Below are 26,928 nucleotides of genomic sequence, written 5' to 3' on the forward strand. Positions count from 1 at the left end.
GAGGTTATTGATATGTCTCCCTGCAATCTTGATTCCAGCTTGTTACACAGAAATAAACAGATTTCTCAATACATTCCTTAATTTCAGCATGCAGCTATGAAAAGAGAAGACCTGGAAACAACAGAGAGAAGCACCAGCACACACATCACCAAGTTGGGTTCCCAGCCGACATCCAGACTCTAGCATCCCTGGGAAATCCCGAATGAGGTCCGTCTGGACCCCCAGCGAGGAAAGGATCCCGGGCTGTGCGTCCCCCCCAAGGGTGAGACTTCACACTGGGGGTGTGGGAGCTCCCATTTATAATCCCAACCGCACACTGATATCACCAGCGGCTCTGTGATCATCGTGGCTCCGGGTTATTTCTTGAACTGATACAATGCTCTTTGTTTCACCTTGTGAGTCAGAAGCTCCCTTAGACTGGGGCCTAACACCCAGAGGCTAGGAAATTCCAAGACCCGCTGGCTTTCCTGTCTAAAGTGCCCCTTGACTTGCTGGTAACGATTGTCGTGCTTGTCATGCCTCGGACGCTGGACGGACAGACGGCTGACTTCACGTGACGGTGGGCACAGACTCGGGGCGGGGGGTGCGCTGACGCCGCTGGGCCGCCCGCCCGCCCGCTCCACGGGCAGCGCCTCCGCAGCCTGTCTCTCCTCAAGCCTCAGGCGCTGATGTGGGCACAGCAGAGACAGCGGATCAGACACAGGCTGAGAAAGTGGGTCACACCATTAGGTTAGAGGGAGCCCAGCTCCGGATGATGCCGCAGGGAGGCCAGTGGACACCTTACCGCTCTCCACCTGAACCTCAGCATCGGCTGGGCGCGGGCCCCACGTCTCAGCAGGGAGCACGGGCAGCTGCAGAAAGCTTCGTGCAGTTCAGTCGCTCAGTCGTGTCCGACTATTGCAACCCCACGAACTGCAGCACGCCAGGCCTCCCTGTCCATCACCAACTCCCGGAGTTTGCTCAGACTCATGTCCATTGAGTCAGTGATGGCACCCAGCCATCTCATCCTCTCTCGGCCCCTTCTCCTCCTGCCTTCAATCTGTCCAGCATCAAGGTCTTTCCAAATGAATCAACACTTCCCATCAGGGCCAAAGCATTGGAGCTTCAGCCTCAGCATCAGTCCTTCCAATGAACACTCAGGACTGATTTCCTTTGGGATGCACTGGCTGAAACCTTAGCCGCCTCTTTTTCTGCAGTACCAGCGGCAGGATGGAAGGTCACCCAGCATGCATCCATGACGTGGTCTGAAGGCCTCCTTCTCCTGAACAGGAACTGTCTGCTCATTGCTGACCCTGGGGGCAACTGAACATGCTCAGGGAGTGTGGACGGTCAAGCACTTAAACAGGCATCTGACCACAGACCCTCCAATGCAGACACAGTGGCTCGGGATTGGACTTCTCCCGGTCAGGTTCCATGGCACTCCCCTCATCTGCTGGTTTGTGGAGGGCTCAGGTTTGGGGGTGTCTGAGGCCTGCTCCCTCTCCCTGCGGCTGCTGTAGCCTCTGCTTCGCTCTGTTCTCAGGGGGAGGCCACTGTGCAGAGGAGACAGGGAAGCCCCGCTCATCCTTCCAGGCCCGGAGCAGACAGCGCTCTCCCCGAGGGCCTGGAGGGGGCAGGCGGAGGGCGGACCCAGAGAGCAGGCAGCCAGTGCTCCCTGACGGCATGACCAGCGAGCGCCCGCCTCCATGGCGGCTGCAGCTCCAAGAAGGCGCGGGACACGAGACCACACGGGCACGCACACACACACACAGGCGGTCTCCATCAGCCCTTTATTTGTGGACCTCTGTCAAGGTCACTGGGGTTGCAGCTCTTCCACATCGGGGAGAGCAGAGAGGAACACAGGGGTGCCTCCAGCACCCCGTCACGGCGAGCAGAAGCGGCCGCAGAACAGGATGGCCCCTGTCTTGCCGTGCTGGATGAAGAAGAGGAAGGGCCGGTCGGCACAGAACCGGGGAACGATCCGCAGGCAGCGCATCACGGGCCCGGCGCTCGTGGCGGCCGCGGCCTCCGTGCCCTCCTCGGTGACCTCCACGAAGGACTTGTGCACGACCTTGGACAGGTGCAGGCCTTGCCCGGACGACATCCCGGTGAAGTCGGCCAGGGCCGCGTCAAAGGCGTCAGTCATGCCCAGGTCTCGGAGGACGCCCTCCATGTCGTAACTCTCCTCCAGCGTGAATCGGGGCAGTAACACCACCACCTCGTCCTCGGCCAGCACGTCCGGCTTTGTCCATTCGACGAATTTCTCGTAGGTCAGGGCCTTCTCCACCTGGAAGAGAAGGTAGAAGACCTCACGGTCTGCAGCAGCGCTGCCCCGGGGACCGTCCCCCATGACCCACACTCTGCGCCCTGCGGGCCCGGGGCGGCCTGCCGGCTGCACACGACTTCCCGAGCCCAGTGACCGGCAGGGATCCGGACGAGACCCCGGGCCCCGGGGCCATGGTTCCCCAGTTACCGTGTTCAAGTCAGTGGTTTTACTGGGCAGCAGGATGACCATGTTCAGCTCTTGGCCCTCGTAGGGAAGCACCAGAATCTGGGTGCTTATCTCCACAATGTAGGTCATTTTAAAGATGGACTTCATGAACATCATTTGCACAGGTTTCTCCACGGTCTATAAAGGAAATGGATAAACTTTAAGTGGAAATGAGACCCGTGGACACTCTGGATGAGTCATCAGAGCCGGCCACCTCCCCACACACACTCTGTCTTGTCTTCCAGACCCAGCCCAGCTCCGAGTCGTCAGCTATCTGCTCAGCTCCAGCTCCCACCCCGGGGTTCCAAGCACTCAGGCATCAGGCTTCTCGTCTCCTGCTGGCCCAGGAGGGATCCACACGGACATTCCGAGCAGGACCTCACCCCGGCTCCTGCCTACCTGACATCTGCATCTGGACGCCAAGGAGCCTCCATGTCAGCTCCCACACTGGCGGCTCGGTTCCCTCCACACCTGCTCCATCTATACTTTCCCATCTCTGCTCATGGCAACACCATTCATCCCGCAGTCAAACCCTGTAGTGTCCTGGGCCCCTGTCCACCCACCACACAGCTCACCCATGAACAAACCATGTTGGCTCTATTTTAAAGACATCAGGGCTTCCCTGGTGGCTTGGGGTAAATATTCCGCCTTCCAATGCTGGAGACACAGGCTCCATCCCTGGTCTGGGAAGACCCCGCAGCCCAGGGGCTTCTGAGCCCTCAGGCCACAACTACTGAGCCTGGGCTGAGAGTCCGGGACCGCAGATCCTGAGGTCACGGGCCTGGAGCCCGAGCTCAGCCCCAAGAGAAGCGCCAGTGGATGGAGCCCCAGCACGGAGCCCAGAGGGCCTCCGCCACGGAGCTGCAGGAGAGGCTGCGGCCAGGAGACCCGGCACGGCCGAGAATAAACACATGCAATTAATGAAACATACAATACAGTCTGACTTGTGCTTCCTACCCCACCTTGCTCAGCCCAGCCTGGGTCATCAGGAGAACTTCCAAGTAACCTCCCTGGTCCTGCACCCGGGCCCGAGGGGCTCTGGGAGATCAGAGCCACTGTGAGAGGCCCCGGGCTCTGCGAGAGCTCAGAGGAGGGACACAGGAGGCAGAACCCGGGCTGGGGAGACTGCTAGGGAGGATTCTGGATGGCCCTGCAGAGAAAGGCGTCTGTGCCGGTAGCTACTGAGGGGATGGGGACGGACGGTAGGATCCAGGCCCACGGAGCTTCATAGCCATGGTCTCGAGTTTGACCTGGATCTTGGGAGTTCTAGGAGGTCCAGAGAACTGTGAGCTGACCCGGGGGATGTGTGATACAAGATGGAACACCCACGATATGGACCGCCCCTGATGATACAGCAGAGGAGGAACAGGGGGAGAGGAAGCCAGGGTTTGCCCGGATCCACATCTGGGCCTCCCCGGCCACAAGAGGCACATGTTCCTTGAGGTCAGCGTGCTCCCATGCTCTGTAAACCAAGGGGACCCCAGGGACCATTTCGAAGAACCTCCTTCGCTTTATGAAACATTCCTGTTCACCTCGCTGACGTGGAATGGCTTTTCCACGGTGTGCTCTTTGTTAAACTGTTTAGCCCAGTTTCCTTTGAAGTAGATGGCATTCACGAGAACCAGACGAGTCATGGAGTCAACTGAATTTGCAGCGAGCAAGCCTCTAATATTACCTGCAAAGCAGAATTAAAGAGCCAGTGAGCCAGCAGGGTTTCCCGGGGGAGGTGTGGGCACAGTGTTTACTGGCCCGTCCCCTGGAGGAGTCAGGCACTGAGCAGAGGGCTCACTGTCCCCCAGACAACCACGGACAGCGAGTTGTCTGCTCACCCGCTAAGCTGAGTCCGACTCTCTGTGACCCCATGGACTGCAGCCCACCAGGCTCCTGCGTCCATCGGATTCCCCGGGGAAGTAAGTGTACTGGAGCAGGTTGCCATTTCCTTCTCCAGAGATCTTTCTCACCCAGGGATCCAACCCGCCTCTCTTGCATTGGCAGGTGGATTCTTTACCGTCGGACCCACCAGGGAAACCCGTACAGGCAGCCTGGCCCCTAAAGCAAAATCAGTGACCAAAACCTTAAAATCTCTGCTCAGAAAGAACCCAAGGGTTGCATAAAACACATAAAATGAACAAAAAATAAGGGTAGGATAATTCAGAGTGACAGAAAAAGGAATGTTCGGTCTACAACATGAGGGGACCGTCCTAAGGGGGAGAGGTCGAAGCCTTGTGGCGAGCACCAGAACGAAGAACCGCAGGTGGACCGGGGCTTGACCGAGTGTCCTGCAGTGATGCCCAGCGACCCGCGGAGCATGAGCTCCACTGGACAGGCAGGGGCTGGAGCCCGCATCCAGAGTTTCCCTTCCGCCCTTTGTGAAAAGGCAGACGATATGAGCATTAAATGCACCAGCAAAAAATCAAAGTGTGTTTGCTCTGGAAGAGGTGCACCAAATACTGATGAGGACGGGGGAAAGCTAGAGAAGTTGATTCCTGATTACATTTCAGGAGTGCATTTTGAAAGTTACAATTATTCATAGAAAAACGCCATTCCTGTTTCCATTTGCTGGTCTTGGGAAGGAACTGATGGTAAAGAGACTGATTCAAATACTGTGCAAACAGAAGTACTGACATGTCCTCACCGTCTGTCTTTTCGAATACCCAGGTGTTTATGTGCTTCCTGGACTCCTCTGTAGCGCTGACAAAGTCCAGCTCTTCCATTTCTGCTTGGTAGTATATGCGGGAGGCATCTTTGAAAGACTAGGAGAGACGGAGTGACAGAATCACATGGCTACAGAAACAGACCACGCCAACAGCTCACTTCTTCACCCTGCCAAACCTCAACACTGATCATTTGACGGTTACTTGTGGAATGTACAAAGGATGTGAGGAATTAACCTTCAATCCGGTTTCTCAGTTTTTAGCTACACTGAATAAATGACAGTAAAATCACAAGCTTCCCATGTGGCACCGTGGTAAAATATCCGCCTGCCAGTGTTGGAGATGTGGGCTTGATCTCTGCGTGGGGAAGATCCGCTGGAGAAGGAAATGACAATCCCCTCCAGTATTCTTGCCTGGACAATCCCATGGACAGAGGAGCCTGGTGGGCTACAGTCCATGGGGTCCCAAATAGTTGGACACGACCCAGCGACTGAACAACCACAGACACACATGTCCTGAGATGCAGAGACTTTCTCTATGCCCAGGGGACAAGCCCTTATACTGGGCATGGGGACCAGGGCATGGAAGAGAGTGTGGGAGGACTCTGGCTTTGTCTGCATATTTATATGATTAAGAGCATACTCACAGATTATTGAGCTGTTTATTAAAAATTTTTAAATATCACGAAGGGACTGCAATTAAATAGAACCAGAGTAAAAAAGAAAAAAGTTTAAAAAAAATTCTGCATAGGAAAAGATACTCAAAATATTTACATGTATAAAAATATTGAACAAGTCTCACAACGCACAAAAATCTTCTAACATGTGAAAAACAACATCAGAAATGTTCTATTTGACCACTTCTTTGTTTGGGCAAACTCATCTGCAACTGTGGTATGATCCATGTTAGTTCTCTGACAATCATCTCATCGAAGCTTCACGAACATGTGAACAATGCTGTCACATGTGAACAATGCCTCCTCTTACAGGCAATGACCGATCGGTTCCAGGAAGCGTGAGGTTGTGGCTTGGGCCCCACACCCCGCCCACCGTGTGGGTCTCAGGCCAAGAGGGCCCAGCTGCACCACAAGGCCCAGCTCCCGCCTCCACCCGACCTCGGTCTCTATCTGCTTCAGGAAACGCGAGTATGACTTACTGAGAGGAATTCGAAAGTCTTCTCTCCAAAGAGCCTGTTGGCGGTTCTGAGCAAGTACTGTGTGCCGGGCCTGTTAACTTCGCTGAGAAGGCTCTGAAAGCCCTGGTGGACATCTTCACCTCCGCCGCTGCTCGTGCTTAGAGAGAGCGTCTGAAACCAAAAACATAAAAACCCACAACTGCAGGACGCGCTGAATGCAGGAAATGGATAGAACACTGAAGTCAGCCTGGGAACCGCACTGATCCTCCCCGCAGCTTACAGCAAGACTCACCCAAATGCAGGCACAAGGCCTCTGGGCGCCCCCAGCCTGCCTCCCGCGGGGGTCAGACGGCGACGGCGGGCGCAGAAGTGCCCCTCGGCCAGCCCAGTGCCCTGCGCTCGCGGTCTGCCTGCAGACAGGGCCGGCGGACAGGCCTCCCGTCTCTGCACAAACAGGCCACGGCTTCGGGTCTGGACTGGCGTCGGGACGGGCTCCGCCCGGCGGGACACGGGAGAAGTGGCTCTTCTGGGCCCGGGCCTTCGTAAAGGCCTGGCAACTGCACGTTCGCTGTCTTGCCCCCGTGCCAGGGTGCAGAAACGCCCAGCCATCGTGCTGGGGCCTCGTGACAGTGCGGGAGAGCGGTCACGCAGAGGAGAGCTCCTCGCGGGATCGGGGCCGCTCCTGGATCACAGGAGCCCAGCGGGCACCATGCGGCCAGGACGCAGAGTCTGAGGCCCCGTCCCGGTCATTCCCGTCGTGGGCGGCTTGACGGGGGCCACAGAGAGCAGGTCCTGACAGCTGAGGCCGGAGGGCCGGGGGCACCTCTGCTGGAGGAGAGGAGCTCGGGCGGGAGCCCTGGAGAGACGCCCGTCCAGGGCGGGAAGGCCGGCCCTCCCCCGGAATCAGAACCTGCACAGGAGGTGCCCAGAGAGAGGGCGGCCCCTTCAGAGCCTGGGAAGCGGGAGGGGAGTCAGTGACGAGCACCAGAGGGGACTGCTCCCTTTCCAGGCAGAACTTAAAGGGAACACGTGCGTCTCCCGGTGGCGCAGTGGTAAATGATCCACCTGCCGGGGCAGGAGACTCAAGATTCGCGGGTTCTATCCCTGGGCCGGGAAGATCCCCTGGAGGAGGACGCGGCAACCCACGCCAGTGTTCTCTCTGGAGAATCCCATGGACAGAGGCGCCTGGAGGGCTAGAGTCCACGGGTCACAAAGGGCCGGACACACTGAACGTGAGCACCCCCGTATTTGCGTCCTAACACTTGCTGGGTGGAGAGTGCAAATGCTTCTCACTCCCAGCCTCTCCAGCTGGCAGAAAACCCTGAAAGTGCTGGCCTAGGGCAGACGTCAAACTGAAGGCCCAGGCTCAAGGGGAGGGATCAGGACTCTGGTAAACCCGGAGACCCTCTGGACCCCAGGCCCTGGGAGGGGTAAGGGCGCCCCCATGAGGGAGGGCTGTGACCCCCACGGGGACAGAGGTCAGCGCCCCGCCGCCACTGTGGCCCAGGAGCTGACGTCCACACCCTGTGCAGCCCGCCCGGGGCTGGCTCTGGGCTTCTCGGCAGGACGGGCCTCGGCCAGCAGGGCCTTAGGCAGCGTGTCTGAGCAGAGGCTCGATGAACGCTTGCTCATTCAAGCCTCTCCTGCTGGAATCCGGTGCTGCGCAGTCAGGAGCCCCAGGCCACCAGCCAGAGAAGGGAGGGAGGCCCATGAAGCGGCAGACGGGAGAGCGAGGCCTGTCTGTTGAGCAAGGCCTCTGGGATTCGGATCGTGGACACCGTCTCACCGGCCAAAGAAACACCGTAGGCCGCCAGCCAGAACCGGCTTCCCGAACGTACCTGGGACATCTGGGCTGCGGTGTTGCCCCTAGCCCCCATGAGGACCATGGCCAGGGCAGAGGAGATGCTTAGCGGTGAGATAAACACATTTTTCGAGTTGTCTTCACCCAGCTTTTTCAGAAGGGCCAAGGCAAAGGTGCCGTTTGCTTCTGACAGCGCATCCATGGTGGCGAGTCTGAAAGGATGGATTTAAAACCAGTGTCACGTGAATGCAGGCCACAGGTGGACCGCGTCTCATCTGCTCTGACTGTTGTGAGCACTGATGCTCTGCTTCGACTAGCAGACAGGTATGCGCTCAAAACTCGGTGTCCTCGGGGTTTCCCCTGCTGACCTGCCCAGGCCCTGTCACCCGATCGGGACAAGGGCCTTGGGAGGTGCCCACGTCCCCCTGCAGGGCCCGGCCTCGGAGGTCTCAGCCCCGCCACGCAGGGCGTCTGGTGCAGAACAGGACACTGTGGGGAGGGGCGGGGTGCGCGAGCGTTCAGGGCCTTTCTGTGTGTGGTGGGAAGGGACGAGAGCTGAGAGACCCCAGCTCTTCACCAGAAAGCAGCGTCGTGGTAGACACCGACCTGGCAAAAGAAAGCAGGTGAGCCCGAGGAAAGGGCCCCAAGCCGCAGGGCGTGCAGGCTGGCAGCCCCGCTCCGGGCCCTGCGTCATCTCCCTGCATGAGGACGGGGAGGAGCCAGGTAATCTGTGCTCCTGGTGGGGTGCAGGGCAGCTCACCCCAGAACACTCCACTGTAGCACCGTGACTGCTCTGAATTAAGGAGACTTGAGAAACAGCTGTTGCAAAAAGCATCTCTGCCCTTCTTCTGTTCCCCCTGAAAGCTGAAAATAAATCTCCATGTGCAAATACCCTCCCTGGACCAGGAGGTAGAGAGACATCTTTACCGCCAAACATGGGAACACAAGGCTGAAAAGGCTGAACAAGAAACCAGAAAACCCTGTCACTTCATAACTTGCTACCCAAGCTAAAACTCCCTTGTTTTGTCAAATCTTCACACACACAGAAAGCCAACTGCCTTGTCACTTCTTGAGTCCTGTATCTTCGAGGTTACCATATGCACAAAATTCAGTGGGGTTGGTTTTCTGCTATTGATTTGTCTTAGGTCAATTTAATTACTAGACCAGCCAGGAGAACATAGGGGAGAGGAAACACTCCCCCCAGACATTCTCTTCCATCTTTAATATCCAACTTGGTTAGTAGCTAAGTAGTGTCCGACTCTTTTGTGATTCCATGAACGACAGTCTTCTGGCTCTTCTGGCCCCTCTCTCCATGGATTTTCCAGGCAAGAATACTGGAGTTGGTTGCCTTGGAGAAGGACATGACAACCCCCTCAAGTATTCTTCCCTGGAGAATTCTCTGTCCATGAGAGACGAGGCTGGCAAGTTACAGTCCATGGGGTCCCAAGAGTCAGAATCGACTGAGATTCTCTGATTCTGGCAACTCAAGAAAACTCCCTTCCCCTCTGGGCACTTTTAAGGCCCTTGTCACCCCTGTGGACGGGCTCTTCTTTTCTGCACCTCCTCCCGGCACGCGCAGAAGCTGTTATCTGCAGGGCACTTGGGAAGGCGTGGCTGCCTGCTGTGGGCAGAGAGCTCTGCTCTCATCTGCCCTCCTCTCCTGCATTTTCCATCGCCATGGTGTTTTCTTCATTTTCTGGAAGACCCACTTGACTTTCTCTTCCAATTTTTCTGCTGCTCTTCTCCAGCCTCAGCCATTATATCCCTAATTGCTAGAGACTCCCTGTCCTCTCCTGCTCCTTCCTGCTCTCTGCTCCAGTTCCCTGGAGAATGTCAAGACATTCTGCTGTGTTATCTTCTGCTCCTTGAAACGTCTCTCTTCTCCTGGGATTTTTGTTGCTGTGGTTGGTGTTTATAATATTTGGATCTCTTTCATACACAGGCTTTCCACAAATGCCTGACAATTCTGGGATGTTCGTTATATTAAGGAGAAAACACAAAACAAGGTTGGAAATTGTTTACATGCCAGGATGTGAGTGATCTAGGGGAGAGCAGTTTTTTTGTTTTTTTGTTGTTTTTGCTAAGGAACCAGCAAATGGAGGCGCCTCCTGGTCTGGTGGCAGGCTGGGTAGAGCGTTGGTGGTCCCATGGGATCTGTGATCCCCTCCTTTCATTATGAAGCAGGGCAAAGGCTAATAGAGTTTTGCCAAGAGAACACACTGCTCATGGCAAACACCCTCTTCCAACAACACAAGAGAGGACTCTACACATGGACATCACCTGACGGTCAATGCCTAAATGAGATTGATTATATTGTTTGCAGCCAATAATGGAGAAGCTCTATACAGTCAGCAAAAACAAGACAGGGAGATGACTTTGTCTCAGATCATGAACTCCTTATTGCCAAATTCAGACTTAAATTGCAGAAAGTAGGGAAACCACTAAACCCTTCAGTTATGACCTACATCAAATCCTTTACGATTATACAGTGGAAGTGATAAATAGATTCAAGGGATTCGATCTGATAGACAGAATACCCAAAGAACTATGGATGGAGGTTCATGATATTGTACAGGAGACAGGGATCAAAGCCATCCCCAAGAAAAAGAAATGCAATAAGCAAAGAAGCTGCCTGAGAAAGTCTTACAAATAGCTGTGAATAGAAGAGAGGTAAAAAAAAAGGAGAAAAGGAAAGATATAGCCACTTGAATTTTGAGTTCTAAGGAATAGCAAGGAGAGACAAGAAAGCCTTCCTTAGTCACCAGTGCAAAGAAATACATGAAAACAATAGAATGGGAAAGATTAGAGATCTCTTCAAGAAAAGGAGAGATACCAAGTGGCTTCCCTGGTAGCTCAGTCAGTAAAGCATCTGCCTGCAATGTGGGAGACCCAGGTTCAATCCCTAGGTCGGGAAGATCCGGTGGGAAAGGAAATGGCAACCCACTCCAGTATTCATGCCTGGAAAATCCCATGGACCAAGGAGCCTGGTAGGCTATAGTTCAAGGGGCCAGAAAGCGGAGGACATGACTGAGCGACTTCACTTTCACTTCCTTCAAAGGAACATTTCAAGCGAAGATGGGTACAATAAAGATCAGAAATGCTATGGACCTAACAGAAGCAGGAGACATTAAGAAGAGGTGGCAAGAATATACAGAACTATACAAAAGAGATCTTCATGACAGAGATAATCACGATGGTATGATCACTCACCTAGAGTCAGGCTTCCTGGAATGTGAAGTCAAGTGGGCCTTAGGAAGCATCACTAGCAACAAAGCTAGTGGAGGTGATGGAATTCCAGTTGAGCTATTTCAAATCTAAAAGAAGATGCTGTGAAAGAACTGGATATGGAACAACACACTGCTTCCAAATAGGGAAAGGAGAACATCAAGGCTGTATATTGTAACCCTGCTTATTCAACTTACTTGCAGAGTACATCATGAGAAATATAGGGTTGGATTAAGCACAAGTTGGAATCAAGACTGCTGGGAGAAATATCAAGAACCTCAGATATGCAGATGACACCACCCTTATGGTAGAAAGTGAAGAACGAAAAAGCCTCTTGATGAAAGTGAAAAGGAGAGTGAAAAAGCTGGCTTAAAGCTCAACATTCAGAATACTAAGATCATGGCATCTAGTCCCATCACTTCATGGCACATAGATGGGGAAACAGTGGAAACAGTGGCTGACTTTATTTTTGGGGCTCCAAAATCACTGTGGATGGTGACAGCAGCCATGAAGTTGAAAGATGGTTGCTTCTTGGAAGAAAAGCCATGAACAACCTAGACAGCATATTAAAAAGCAGAGACATTACTTACCCAAAAAGATCTGTCTTGTCAAAGTTATGGTTTTCCCAGTAGTCATGTATGGATGTGAAAGTTGGACTATAAAGAAAGCTGAGTGCCAAAGAAAAGATGCTTTTGAACTGCGTTGCTGGAGAAGAGGCTTGAGAGTTCTTAGACAGTAAGGAAGTCCAAGCAGTCCTTCCTAAGGGAAATCAGTCCTGAATATTCACTGGAAGTTAAACTCAATTCTTTGGCTACCGGATGGGAAGAAGTGACTCATTTGAAAAGACCCTGAGGCTCGAAATGTGTGAAGGCAGGGTGAGAAGGGGACGCCAGAGGATGAGTTGGTTGGATGGCTGACTCAATGGACATGAGTTTGGATAAACTCTGGAGTTGATGATGAACAGGGAGGCCGGGCGGGCTGCAGTCCATGGGGTTGCAAAGAGCCGGACACGACTCAGCGACTGAACAACAACACGAGAGACAGAAGCTGAACACATGGTCACCAGCCTACAGACTATTTCTGTAGCAGAGTGAGACAACACTTCCACGTTGAAAAACCACTTCTTCGCTTATTACCTGGTTCCTCCGTCAACTGGGAAATAAATGTCCAAACACTGGGTCGCATTTACTAAGATCCTTCTGATTTGTCCTGAGCTGAGAATTTGAAAATAACCCGTCAGATAATCATAAGCTGACTTTCATGATCACTTTGTAATAACATAAAAGTCCTTACCAGTCAATCACAAGAAGATTAAAGAAGTGTTAATCGCAAAAAAGAAAAAAAAAAGGGGGGGGGGAGACCAGATTTAAGCAGTTTATCATGACATTGCAGATATCAGAGAGAACGATCAACAATCTAGTGGGACTTTTACACTAAGGGACAGCTCTTCCCCATTCAATGCACATGCCAGTAAGAAGCATACAGTTTCCAGAGGGCCTGGAGCGGGCGCGGGGGTCCAGGATCCACACTCCCAGCGTCGTGAATCCGCCGCGGCCACGGAATGCTAAAGGAAGCCCAGCGCAGCGCGAGCCCCGCCCGGCCGCCCGCCTTCCGCCTGGCGCAGGCCGGCGCCTCGGCCCCGCCGCCCACACGTACCTAGGGAGGCAGGAGAGGCTGCGCAGGGCCCGGGCTAGCAGGGCCCATATACCTCGGCCAGAGGGGCGGGCGGCCGGGCCGCAGGGCGGGGCCGAGGGCGGGGCGGGCCGGACCGGGCCTGCCGGAGGGCGGGGCCGCAGTAGGACTGCACGTGGAGCGACAGCATCTTAGCATCTTCCTTCCCCCGCAGGCCCATTAGGCAGCAGAGCTGGAAAACCCCAGGCTCCATGTGTTGGACGCTTATCGTACCCAGGACTCCATCAGGTCACAAAAGAGGCGAGAGATGAAACTGATCAGACACGCTCTTCCTCTCTGTCTGTTCAGAGGGACGGGAAAGGGGTTATGTCTTGGTGCAGCGGGTGGAGGCTCTGATGGGCATATAACCGGCGCGATGGGGCCAGAAGGACGGAGCTGGTGATGCCTGGGGCTTGGGCTGGCGCCCGGGTGAGAGAGGAGCCGGGCCGAGGGAGGGGTGAGGTCCAGGGGCAGGCTGGAGGAGGAACCAACCAGGCGGAGTCACTGGTGGGAAAGGGCTCCCTCTCCGCGAGGTACACTCAGGACCCGGCAGAGGGTGTGGGCCGGAGCGGCCAAGGAGCGGCAGGCAGGGCTGGAAGGATTGGGCAGGGCTGGACTGAGAGAAGCTGGAGGCCGTTACATCTGTCAGTCACGGGGCTGTGGTGTTGGAAAAGACTCTTGAGAGTCCCTTGAAGTGCAAGGCAATTAAACCAGACAATCCTAAAGGAAATAAATCCTGAATATTCACTGGAGGGACTGATTTTGAAGCTGAAACTCTCATACCTTAGTCACGTGATGTGAAGAGCTGACTCATTGGAAAAGACCCTGATGCTGGGAAAGATTGGAGGCAGGAGGAGAAGGCGAGGACAGAGGATGTGATGGTTGGATGGCATCATTGACTCCATGGACATGAGTTTGAGCAAGCTCTGGGATTGATGATGGACAGGGAATCCTGGCGGGCTGCAGTCCACGGGGTCGCAAAGAGTCGGAGAAGACTGAGGGACTGAACCACAGCTTGGGGAACCACTATGAGATTCAGACTGGCAGAGCGACATGATTCCTGCTTTCATCCGTTTCCTCCATCCCTCCCTCCCATGTCCTTTCTGACTCCAGCTCCGGCCCCGTGGAGGGACTGGGTGCCGCGGGACAGGCCCCAGGGGCCCTGAGGACGCGGCTCTGGGGACCAGGGCCCAGCCAGGCGGGCCTGAGCCGGGGCAGTGCCGCAGTGCCGGGGTGCTGCCCGGAGCTGATGAGACGGCGGGCATCACAGGATGTGAGGGCCAGGTGCACTGGGGGCAAGGGGCCAGGGAAGGCCTGGAGATGCAGGTGCCACTTACTCGTCTGCCTCAGGTGACTGTGCTCGTTGTGACGTGTTAACTGAGGGGGCCTGCGGGGAAGGGGCGCGTCAGGGCTCTAGTGCAGAATTGCTGAGCTGAGTCGTCAGTTGTGTCGGCCTCCTTGAGACACCGTGGACTGTAGCCCACCATGGACTGAAAATCCACTCGTAGGCTTTTCACTTCCTGCACCAGCAGAACTTCCCGACCCAGGGGTCAAGCGTGCATCTCCTGTCCAAGAGGACTCACGCTGTCTGAGGAGCATTAGGTGAAGGTGTCCAGGAGACAAGCAGGAACAGAGCAGGATATGGGACGTAGGTGCTGGGAGCCGCATGCGGGGTTCACGCCCAGCCGCGGCTGTCTGTCAAGAGTCATAGCTGAGGACAGAAGCTGGGGCCACGGCAGGGTGAGAGTGAAAGCCACTCAGTCATGCCTGGCTCTGCGACCCCATGGACTGTATGGATCATGTATAGAATCCTGCAGGCCAGAATGCTGGAGTGGGTAGCCTTTCCCTTCTACAGGGGATCTTCCTGACCTAGGGATGGAACCTGGGTGTCTGCCATCATAGGCCAATTCTTTACCGTCTGAGCCACCAGACAATCCCCAGAAAGACACATAGGGGACCTGAAATCCTTCTGACAATCAATTAAAACTCAAAGATTTTGAAATGTTATCTTTTCCAACTAAATTTTCCATATGTGATTACTTTTTGGAAGGTAGCATGGTATCTGAAAATCTTTCCCTATCTGGTAAATCTGAAGGATCCTGCCAAAAACAGAAAAACAGGGCATTGACCTTCCTGACCCAGGAATGCAATGTGGATAACCTAGTGTCAATGCAATCAACACTTATCTTATAAGAGCTTTTCTGGAAGCTGTGTCAGAAGTTTTCCAACACCGTCCAGAAGGGAGGAGGTTTCCGTGTTTTTCAGTCTTTATTTCATGATCTGACTTTCAGCTCTAGAGAGGAAACAGAGTTGGTTTCTGGCAAGCGCACCCCAGTAGGCCTGGGGAACCCGTCAGAGCACCATCTCCCACCACCAGCAAGGTCTGTCCCTCTTGGCCGCCTGACTCTCAGCCCAGTGAGTCCTGTCTGGGTATTGTTAGCAAAAGACCGTGCCTGCAGCTCTGCCTGGGACTCTCAGATGCCTTTTCTCAACAGCCTACAAAGAGCAATGCTGAGCATGCCCTGTTCTGCACAGGTTTCAGAACTTTGAAGACCTTTCTCCCTCTTAACTTCTTTCTTCTGTAACTTTGAAGACTTTACTCCTTCTAAGCTGTTTTCTTCCTGACCTTTGAAGGCCTTTATCCCTCTGAACTTGGTTTTTCCTTAACTTTGAAGACCTTTCTCTCTCTAAACCTGTTTCCTCCGTGAGTGCTGCATCCTTGCATAATGAAGACTGTCAACTCAAACAGCAGGGACATCTCGGCGTCTCCCACGAGCGTGGCACAGGGCTGGGCGCTGGACGCCTGGCTGAGACACGACCTCCGAGCTGAGGTGCCTCACAGGTGATGAGAGACCAGAAGTGCTCAGAGGTTCTTCCTAGATGTTATGAGAAAACATCTAGATGGTGGCAGCCACACACTATTCCCCAAGAACGTCCCAGGCAGACTCTACCCCGAACGGCCTTTATGGAGGAGCTTCTGTGTTCCCCACTAGGTTAGGACAGCCTCATTCTCTTTGACTTGATTTTGTGTCCATACCATCAACTGCACTGTCTGGACAGATTTCTAAAGGCTGGTGAGGTTTCCTGGGGGATGCGATTACGCACAAATGTTAACGCTCTTCTCCAGACACAGGGGGAAACAGCATTATAGATGCGGGTCTTCCCACAGATGTCAGGGGACAGGTCCTCTGAGAATGACCTAGAGGGCCCGGGAGGTGCTGGGGGGGGCCACGGGGATGTGTCCCGAAAGGGATTGAAGAGAAGACAGTGGCAGGAAGGAGCCTTGAAATCCACGCCAGGCCAGATCGGGAAGGGCCTGCACCCGGCACACGGAACGCAGAGCGGGGCGCCCGGGGGTTCCGGGGTCCCACACATAAATGCTGGGCAGTCGGCTGCCCGAGTCCATGCACCTCCTGAGTGTGACTTCAGTTCCCCGGATTTGTCCTCGCTCAAACCTCTCACATGTAAGTGGCTTTTCCACCTGGAAAGCTGCTCAGACCCTAAATCCAGAACACTCCCTCTGACCTGCACACCCCCGGCCCCAGCTCCTCACCCCCACACCTCAGAGCATGTGCGCGGTGGGCTCTGCTTCAGGACGATCCACAGACTGTTTTCTTTGCAGAAACACTGCAGCACCCGTCCCGGAGTCTCGGGTGTCCCTGCCCTGTGAACTCAAGGGTAAGACAGAGAACACCCAGAGCAGCAGAGATTTGTGAAGAACGACGTGCCCTGAACTCATTCACTGTGTTTTTTCAGTATGCTCCTAGCCAGGTGCTGGGTTCAGGGCATTTATTTGTTCGTGTCATGCCCGGTTCTCCCAGTCAGAACCTGGTGTGTCAGAGGAGAGGCAGAGGTCATGGCTCAGCACTCTGAAGTGCAAGAGAAGGGTGTCGGGTCCCCACAACCCCCTGAATGGGGTGCTTCTTCCCAGAGAGGCTCGCAGCTCTGGCCATCCTTGGGCCCACACACCAGCTGTCCTCCTGCCCAGGAGTTAGCGTCCAGCTGTCTGGGAGCCAGGCCTCGTTCGAAGTGTCTGCAAGGAAGGACAGGAGGCAGAGGCTTCGTCCTGCTGCGGGTCTCTCTCCACGGGGAGTCCAGGTGAGCCCTGATCCTGGGCGGCCGCCTGGACGCAGCGCCGGCCCCCTGGACGCAGCGCCGGCCCCAGCCTCCCCTGATGTGCGCAGCCGTCAGGGCAGACGCCCGGGGAACGCCTCTGACCCAGGAGGAGAGGCAGGCGGCCCGCAGGCCCACCGCACGACGCCCTGCCCTCTGCCTGCTTCAGGGCCCAGGCTTTGCAGGCCTGACTGAGGGCGCTTCCTCCGGGAGCCAGCAGGACGCTCTCCCCGCTGTGCGTGGAACCAGGGCCCTCCGCGCGCTCGTCCTCAGCTCTGGGCCTTCGCGCTCCTGAGAAGAGGGCTTCTCCTCTACCGCAGACGCGGGCAGCCTCTGTGTGCCGAGGCCTGAGGGACTCCCCTCCCTCTGGCTTGTATCCCCGTGGCTGAAGATGGCTTTAACCAAGGATGAAAAAAGTGAGCTCGAAATGAGAAAAAGTGCTTTTTATTTTTTCTCCCTCTTCTCCCAACAGTAGATACATGGACTATATCCTGCCAGGCTCCTCTGTCCATGGGATTCTCCAGGCAAGAATACTGGAGTGGGTGGTCTTTCCCTTCTCCAGGGGATCTTCCCAACCCAGGGATTGAACATGGGTCTTCAGGACTGCAGACAGATAATTTACCCTCTGGGCCACCAGAGAAGTCCCAAAAAGTTACATAGGGGACATGAAATCCTTTTAACAATCAATTACACATCAAGAGATTTTGAAATGCTATGTTTTCCATCTGAATTTTCCGTATCTGATTATTTTAAGAAAGTAGCATTGTGTCTGAAAAATAATTCCGTATCTGGTTGAACCTGAAGGATCCTGCCCCAAACAGGAGAACAAGACCGCTAGAAGGAAACATTTTCGGAAATTTTCAAACTCTGTCCAGAAAGGAGGTTTCTGTGTTTTTCAACGTCTTTATTTCATGATCTGACTTTCAGCTCTAGAGAGGAAACAGAGTTGGTTTCTGGCAAGCGCACCCCAGCAGGCCTGGGGAACCCGTCAGAGCACCATCTCCCACCACCAGCAAGGTCTGTCCCTCTTGGCCTCCTGACTCTCAGCCCAGTGAGTCCTGTCTGGGTATTGTTAGCAACAGACCATGCCTGCAGCTCTGCCTGCGGGCTCTCAGATTCCATCTCTCAGCAACATTCAAAGAGCAATGCTGAGCATGGCCCTGTTCTGCAAAGGTTTCCAGAACTTTGAAGGCCTTTCTCCCTCTAAACGTTTTTCTTCCTTCACTTTGAAGATCTTTCTCCCTCTCAACTTGTTTTTTCCTTAGCTTTGAAGAGCTTTCTCCCACTAAACCTCTTCTTCCATAACTTTGGAGAGCATATCCCTCTAAACTCTTTTCCTTAAATTTGAAGAACTTTGCCCCTCTAAACTATTTTCTTCCATAACTTTGAAGACCTTCATCTCTCTAAACTTGTTTCTTTTATAATTTGAAGGCCTTTCTCCCTCTAAATTTGTTCCTCCATGAGTGCTGCATCCTTGCATAATGAAGACTTTCAACTCAAACAGCAGGGACGTCTCGGCATCTCCCACGAGCGTGGCACTGGGCTGGGCACCTGGCTGAGACACGACCTCCGAGCTGACGTGCCTCACAGGTGATGAGAGACCAGAAGTGCTCAGAGGTCCTTCCTAGATGTTATGAGAAATATGTAGATGGTGGCAGCCACATACACATTCCCCAGAAAGTTAGGGCGGACACCTCACTCCGGACGTATTTATGGTGGAGCTTCCGTTTTCTGTATGGTTCCCACTAGGTGACCGGCCTTAGAGCAGCCTCATTTTACTTGACTTGATTTTGTGTGTGTACCATCAACCATGGTGTCTGGACAGATATCTAAAGGGATGGTGAGGTTTCCTTGGGGATACGATTATGTATAAACGTTAACGCTCTTTAACCAGAGGCAGGGGTAAATGGCATTTTAGATCTGGGTATTCTTGGTGATGTCAGAGAACAGTTCCTCTGAGAATGACCTGGGAGGTGCCAGGAGGTGGTGGTGAGGGGCCGGGGGATATGTCCCGCAGGGGATTGAGGAGCAGACAGTGGCTGGATCGACCCTTGGGCACAGACTCGGGGTGGGGGGGTACGCTGATGCCGCTGGGTTGCCGGCCCGACCACTCCCAAGTTCAGCGACTCCGCAGCCTGTCTCTCCACGAGGCTCAGGCACTGACGTGGGCATAGCAGAGATAGCGGACCAGAGACAGTCTGAGAATGTGGGTCACATCATTAGGTTAGAGGGAGCATAGCTCCGGATGATGCCGCAGGGAGGCCAGTGGACACCTTACCGCTCTCCACCTGAACCTCAGTATCGGCTGGGCGCGGGCCCCACGTCTCAGCAGGGAGCACGGGCAGCTGCAGAAACCTTCGTGCAGTTCAGTTGCTCACTCGTGTCTGACTATTGCAACCCCACGGACTGCAGCACGCCAGGCCTCCCTGTCCATCACCAACTCCCGGAGTTTGCTCAGACTCATGTCCATTGAGTCAGTGATGGCACCCAGCCATCTCATCCTCTCTCGGCCCCTTCTCCTCCTGTCTTCAATCTGTCCCAGCATCAAGGTCTTTCCAAATGAATCAACACTTCCCATCAGGGCCAAAGCATTGGAGCTTAAGCTTCAGCATCAGTCCTTCCAAAGAACACTCAGGACTGATTTCCTTTGGGATGCACTGGCTGAAACCTTAGCCGCCTCTTTTTCTGCAGTACCAGCGGCAGGATGGAAGGTCACCCGGTATGCATCCATGACGTGGTCTGAAGGCCTCCTTCTCATGAACAGGAACTGTCTGCTCATCACTGACCCCTGGGGGCAACTGAACAGGCTCAGGGAGCGTGGACGGCCAAGCACTTGAACAGGCCTCTGACCACAGACTGTCCAATGCAGACACAGTGGCTCGGGATTGGACTTCTCCCAGTCAGGTTCCATGGCACTCCCCTCATCTGCTGGTTTGTGGAGGGCTCAGGTTTGGGGGTGTCTGAGGCCTGCTCCCTCTCCCTGCGGCTGCTGTAGCCTCTGCTTCGCTCTGTTCTCAGGGGGAGGCCACTGTGCAGAGGAGACAGGGAAGCCCCGCTCATCCTTCCAGGCCCGGAGCAGACAGCGCTCTCCCCGAGGGCCTGGACGGGGCGGGCGGAGGGCGGACCCAGAGAGCAGGCAGCCAGTGCTCCCTGACGGCATGACCAGCGAGCGCCCGCGGCGGCTGCAGCTCCGAGAAGGCGCGGGACACGAGACCACACGGGCACGCACACACACACACAGGCGGTCTCCATCAGCCCTTTATTTGTGGACCTCTGTCAAGGTCACTGGGGTTGCAGCTCTTCAACATCGGGGAGAGCGGTGAGGAGCACCGGGGCGCCTCCACCCCGTCACGGCGAGCAGAAGCGGCCGCAGAACAGGATGGCCCCTGTCTTGCCGTGCTGGATGAAGAAGAGGAAGGGCCGGTCGGCACAGAACCGGGGAACGATCCGCAGGCAGCGCATCATGACCACGGCCCCCGTGGCGGCCGCGGCCTCCGTGCCCTCCTCGGTGACCTCCACGAAGGACTTATGCACGACCTTGGACAGGTGCAGGCCTCGCCCAGCCGACATCCCGGTGAAGTTGGCGCAGGACGCATCGAAGGCGTCGGTCATGCCCAGGTCTCGGAGGACGCCCTCCATGTCGTAACTCTCCTCCAGCGTGAACCGGGGCAGGAACACCTCCACCTCCTCCTCGTTCATCACGTCCGGCTTCGTCCAGGCAACGAATTTCTCGTAGGTCAGGGCCTTCTCAACCTGCAGAAGAAGGTAGAAGATCTCAGGGTCTGCAGCAGTGCTGCCCGGGGACCGTCCCCCGTGACCCACACTCTGCGCCCTGTGGGCCCAGACGGTTGCCGGCTGCACACGAGTTCCCGAGCCCAGTGACTGGCAGGGATCTGGACGAGACCCCAGGCCCTGGGGCTAAGGATGCCCAGTTACCTTGTTCAAGTCGGTGCTTTCGCTGGGCAGCAGGATGACCATGTTCAGCTCTTGGCCAACGTAGGGAAGCACCAGAAACTGGGTGCTTATCTCCACAATGTAGGTCATTTTAAAGGTGGACTTCATGAACATCATTTGCACAGGTTTCTCCACGGTCTATAAGGGAAATTGATAAACCCTAAGTGGAAATGAGACACGTGGACACGCTGGACGAGTCATCAGAGCCGGCCACCTCCCCACACACACTCTGTCTTGTCTCCCAGACCCAGCCCAGCTCCGCATCGTCAGCTATCTGCTCAGCTCCAGCTCCCACCCCGGGGTTCCCAGCTCTCAGGCATCAGGCTTCTCTTCTCCTGCTGGCCCAGGAGGGCTCCACACGGATATTCCCAGTAGAACCTCACCTCGACTCCTGACTACCTGACATCTGCATCCGGACGCCAAGGAGCCTCCATGTCAGCTCCCACACTGGCGGCTTGGTTCCCCTCCACACCTGCTCCATCTATACTTTCCCATCTCTGCTCATGGCAACACCACTCATCCCGCAATCAAACCCTGGAGTGTCCTGGGCCCCTGTCTGCCCACCCCACAGCTCACCCATGAACAAACCATGTTGGCTCTATTTTAAAGACATCAGGGTTTCCCTGGTGGCTTGGGGTAAATAATCTGCCTTCCAATGCAGGAGACACAGGCTCCATCCCTGGTCTGGGAAGACCCCGCAGCCCAGGAGCTTCTAAGCCCTCAGGCCACAATTACTGAGCCTGGGATGAGAGCCCGGAACCACAGCTCCTGAGGTCATGGGCCTGGAGCCCGAGCTCGGCCCCAAGAGAAGCGCCAGTGGAAGGAGCCCCAGCACGGAGTCCAGAGGGCCTCCGCCACGGCAGCTGCAGGAGAGGCTTCAGCCAGGAGACCCGGCACGGCCGAGAATAAACACATGCAATTAATGAAACATACAATACAGTCTGACTTGTGCTTCTTAACCCGCTACGCTCAGCCCAGCCTGGGTCATCAGGAGAACTTCCAAGTAACCTCCCTGGTCCTGCACCCGGGCCCAAGGGGCTCTGGGAGATCAGAGCCACTGTGAGAGGCCCCGGGCTCTGCGAGAGCTCAGAGGAGGGACACAGGAACCAGAACCTGGGCTGGGGAGACCGCTAGGGAGGATTCTGGATGGCCCTGCAGAGAAAGGCGTCTGTGCTGGTAGCTACTGACGGGATGGGGACGGACGGTAGGATCTAGGCCCACAGAGCTTCATAGCCACGGTCTCGAGTTTGACCTGTATCTTGGGAGTTCTAGGAAGCCCAGAGACCTGCGAGCTGCCCCATGAGATGTTTGATACAAGACAGAACACCCGCGGCATGGACCGCCCCTAATGATACAGCAGAGGAGGAACAGGGGGAGAGGAAGCCAGGGTTTGCCCGGATCCACATCAGGGCCACCACGGCCACAAGAGGCACATGTTCCTTGAGGTCAGTGTGCTCCCATGCTCTGTAAACCAAGGGGACCCCAGGGACTGATTCCAGGAACCTCCTTCCTTATTGTGAAACATTCTTGTTCACCTTGCTGACTTTGAATGGCCTTTCCACGGTGTGCTCTTTGTTAAACTGTTTAGCCCAGTTTCCTTTGAAGTAGATGGCATTCACGAGAACCAGACGAGTCATGGGGTCAACTGAATTTGCCGACAGCAAATCTCTAATTTTACCTGCAAAGCAGAATTAAAGAGCCAGTGAGCTAGCAGGGTTTCCCGGGGGAGGTGTGGGCACAGTGTTTACTGGCCCGTCCCCTGGAGGAGTCAGGCACTGAGCAGAGGGCTCACTGTCGCCCAGACAACCACGGACAGCGAGTTGTCTGCTCACCCGCTAAGCTGAGTCCGACTCTCTGTGACCCCATGGACTGCAGCCCACCAGGCTCCTGCGTCCATCGGATTCCCCGGGGAAGTAAGTGTACTGGAGCAGGTTGCCATTTCCTTCTCCAGAGATCTTTCTCAGCCAGGGATCCAGCCCGCCTCTCTTGCATTGGCAGGTGGATTCTTTACCATCGGACCCACCAGGGAAACCCGTACAGGCAGCCTGGCCCCTAAAGCAAAATCAGTGACCAAAACCTTAAAATCTCTGCTCAGAAAGAACCCAAGGGTTGCATAAAACACATAAAATGAACAAAAAATAAGGGTAGGATAATTCAGAGTGACAGAAAAAGGAATGTTCGGTCTACAACGTGAGGGGACTGTCCTGAAAGGGAGAGGTCGAAGCCTTGTGGCGAGCACCAGAACGAAGAACCGCAGGTGGACCGGGGCTTGACCGAGTGTCCTGCAGTGATGCCCAGCGACCCGCGGAGCATGAGCTCTGCTGGACGGGCAGGGGCTGGAGCCCGCATCCAGAGTTTCCCTTCCGCCCTTTGTGAAAAGGCAGACGATATGAGCATTAAATGCACCAGCAAAAAATCAAAGTGTGTTTGCTCTGGAAGAGGTGCACCAAATACTGATGAGGACGGGGGAAAGCTAGAGAAGCTGATTCCTGATTACATTTCAGGAGTGGATTTTGAAAGTTTACAGTTATTCATAGAAAAATCCATTCCTGTTTACATTTGCTGGTCTTGGGAAGGAACTGATGGTAATGAGACTGATTCAAATACTGTGCAAACAGAAGTACTGACATGTCCTCACCTTCTGTCTTTTCGGCTACCCAGGTGTTTATGTGCTTCCTGGACTCCTCTGTAGCGCTGACAAAATCCAGTTCTTCCATCTCTCCTTGGTAGAATATGCGGGAGGCATCTTTGAAAGACTAGGAGAGACGGAGTGACAGAATCACATGGCTACAGAAACAGACCACGCCAACAGCTCACTTCTTCACGGCGCCAAACCTCAACACTGATCATTTGACGGTTTCTTGTGGAATGTACAAAGGATGTGAGGAATTAACCTTCAAGCCGGTTTCTCAGTTTTCAGCTAACTTGAATAAATGACAGCAAAATCACAGGCATCCCAGGTGGCACAGTGGTGAATCCGCCTGGCAATGTTGGAGACGAGGGTTTGATCTCTCCGTGGGAAAGATCCCCTGGAGAAGGACATGGCAACCCACTCCAGTATTCTTGCCTGGAGAATCCCATGGACAGAGGAGCCTGGTGGGCTACAGCCCATGGGGTCGCAAAGAGTCAGACACGACTGAGCCACTAAACAGCAACCCAACCACTGAGGAGAGGCCATGTGGCAACAGTGCCGGCAGCACAAGCTCCGGGCTTCTCTCCCGTGTGACCCTGGGAAGGCTGCTGCGTCTCTCTGGCTCCCTTGCCCCCTGGCAGCAAGGACGCAGCAGTAGCTACATCTCAGAGGTGCTCTGAGACCAGAGAACCTGGCTCTGTCCGATGTCACGTGGCTGAGCTCTCCGCACACCGGGGACCCTCTATCTCGTGGTCCAGGTGCCTCATTTCAGAGAACGCTGACATCATTCAGGCTCTGCCAGCCTACTGCTCCGCTTCTTAGTCGGGGCTTTGGAAAAAGATGGCAGTCTCTCAGTCTAAGGAAATAGTCAGGACCAAAGTGGTCACCAGCAAGCCGATACCTCATCATACCCTTGGTGATTTCAACAGCTTTTAAACACAGCTGAAAACAAATGACTGCTTCTTTAATTACTGTTTAGTAAGTAGTGACCAGTGAAAAAGCAAACTAAAGGAATATCTAATTATACATTGCAATTGGTTTGGATTGTTGGAATCCTGGATCACTGTGAAATAACCAAAAAATATTTCTCATCTTTTGATTTTACATTCTATATCATAATAACATTTTAAATATCAATGCTTTTCTTCAAATATCCAACAGAAAAGGAAGGAAGTTATGGAAAATTTGCCAATTTTTTGTGTTTATTGTAAATTTTTCTTTTCTGTATATCTAACCCTTATACAAAGATGACAATAACAGGAGAAGGAAATGATAACCCACTCCAGTATTCTCGCCTGGAAAAGTCCATGGACAGAGGAGCCAGGCGGGTTGCGTCCACGGGGTTACATGCCTGAGCATGAGTGCATGATGGTGGAGGGAGACGGGTTGGTAACAATAAAGTGGTAGAACTGAAAAAAAAACAGAAGTGACAGTAAACTAGCAAGTAGCTAAGACTGATAAAAACAAGTAAACCCGGAGGTAAGAAAAACGCACAGTGTGCTGCAAAGCCTTACGGATATTTGACCTCATGCTGACGACATGCACTTTACACCACCTGTTTTAAAACAGTTAATTTAGATCTGAAACATGTGTGAAAAACAATGAAAAAAATCATAGAATAATATCGCCCTCCTAAACGTATAAAGAACTCATTAAAAAAAAAAAGACATAAAGCCCAAAAGTAAAACTACACGAAGGACACATAAACAGGCAATTTTCAGAAAAGATACAAACGCTTGATCGACGTGAAAAGCTGCTCAGTCTCATGAACGATCAGAATGTTAAGGCTCAGCGCCCGCAGCGCTAAGCAGAGAGGGGACATGGGCACCTGCTACCCTTCCCGAGGACGACGGGAAGGGCTGCAGCCGTCGGGGCGGGAATGAGGCAGAATTCACTGAGATCTGAGAGCCTCCCTCTGTCCCTTCCTTCCAAAGTCCGTCTGGAGTAGCAGGCACGCACAGGACAGAACCACACACACACGGTCCCTGCTGGCTCGGCCCGGGCTGGGCCCCACCCCACGCCCACCCGGGGGGCTGGCGGCTGCATCTCAGTACAGCCACCCTGAGGACGCTGCCCACCACCGTGGGAAAGGGAGAGGCGGACACACGCTGTTGCTGAGGCTGAAGCTCCCACACTGTGGCCGCCTGATGCCAAGAGCCGACTCATTGGAAAAGACCCTGATGCTGGGAAAGATGAAGGCAAAAGGAGAAGGGGACGACAGAGGATGAGATGGTTGGGTGGCATCACCAACTCAATGGACATGAGTCTGAGCAAACTCTGGGACACAGGAGAGGACAGAGGAGCCTGGCCTGCTGAGGACACGGGGTCAGAAAGAGTCGGACACGGCTCAGCGACGGAACCACAATAGACACACATGTCGTGAGATGCAAAGACTTTCTCTATGCACAGGGGACAAGCCCTTATACTCGGCGTGGGAGGCCAGCATGTGGAAGGTGTTTGGCAGGACTCTGGCTTTGTCTAAATTTTTATATAATAAGGACACACTCACAGATTATTGAACTGTTTATTAAAAATTTTTTTAAATCATGAAAGCAGTGTAATTAAATAGAACCAGAGTAAAAAAGATACTTTTAAAAAAATTCTGCATAGGAAAAGATACTCAAAATATTTACATGTATAAAAATATTGAACAAGCGTCACAATGTACAGAAAACTTCTAACATGTGAAAAACAACATCAGAAATGTTCTATTTGACCACTTCTTTGTTTGGGCAAACTCATCTGCAACTGTGGTATGATCCGTGTTAGTTCTCTGACAATCATCTCATCGAAGCTTCACGAACATGTGAACAATGCTGTCACATGTGAACAATGCCTCCTCTTACAGGCAGTGACCGATCGGTTCCAGGAAGCGTGAGGTTGTGGCTTGGGTCCTACACCCCGCCCACCGTGTGGGTCTCAGGCCAAGAGGGCCCAGCTGCACCACAAGGCCCAGCTCCCGCCTCCACCCGACCTCGGTCTCTATCTGCTTCAGGAAACGCGAGTGTGACTTACCGAGAGGAAATCGAAAGTCTTCTCTCCAAAGAGCCTGTTGGCGGTTCTGAGCAAGTACTGTGTGCCGGGCCTGTTAACTTCGCTGAGAAGGCTCTGAAAGCCCTGGTGGACATCTTCACCTCCGCCGCTGCTCGTGCTTAGAGAGAGCGTCTGAAACCAAAAACATAAAAACCCACAACTGCAGGACGCGCAGACTGCAGGAAATGGATAGAACACTGCAGTCAGCCTGGGAACCGCACTGATCCTCCCCGCAGCTTAC

At 54.1% G+C, this 26,928-nt stretch overlaps 1 protein-coding gene across 6 annotated transcripts in view; it reads right to left on the reverse strand.

Annotated features, from left to right (window-relative positions):
- Positions 1 to 829: 829 nt before the first annotated feature.
- LOC136151671 (serpin B6-like) overlaps positions 830 to 26,928 on the reverse strand; it is a 32,426-nt gene continuing 6,327 nt past the window's right edge. For 3 of the 6 annotated variants that reach the window (XM_065912982.1, XM_065912983.1, XM_065912981.1), the window contains exons 3-7: positions 26,670 to 26,819; positions 23,661 to 23,778; positions 22,558 to 22,700; positions 21,005 to 21,160; positions 20,314 to 20,821 (exon numbers count right to left, since the gene is read on the reverse strand). In XM_065912982.1, the coding sequence (XP_065769054.1) occupies positions 20,417 to 20,821; positions 21,005 to 21,160; positions 22,558 to 22,700; positions 23,661 to 23,778; positions 26,670 to 26,819 (972 nt within the window). In that variant the 3' untranslated portion in view covers positions 20,314 to 20,416. Of the gene's footprint in view, positions 2,267 to 2,452; positions 2,609 to 4,002; positions 4,146 to 5,105; positions 5,224 to 6,279; positions 6,430 to 8,096; positions 8,272 to 8,819; positions 9,054 to 12,940; positions 12,980 to 20,313; positions 20,822 to 21,004; positions 21,161 to 22,557; positions 22,701 to 23,660; positions 23,779 to 26,669; positions 26,820 to 26,928 lie in introns of those variants that run through there. The other 3 variants (XM_065912985.1, XM_065912986.1, XM_065912984.1) reach the window with 3 other exon arrangements.

The sequence above is a fragment of the Muntiacus reevesi genome, chromosome 20, assembly GCF_963930625.1.
Source record: "Muntiacus reevesi chromosome 20, mMunRee1.1, whole genome shotgun sequence".
NCBI lineage: Eukaryota > Metazoa > Chordata > Mammalia > Artiodactyla > Cervidae > Muntiacus > Muntiacus reevesi.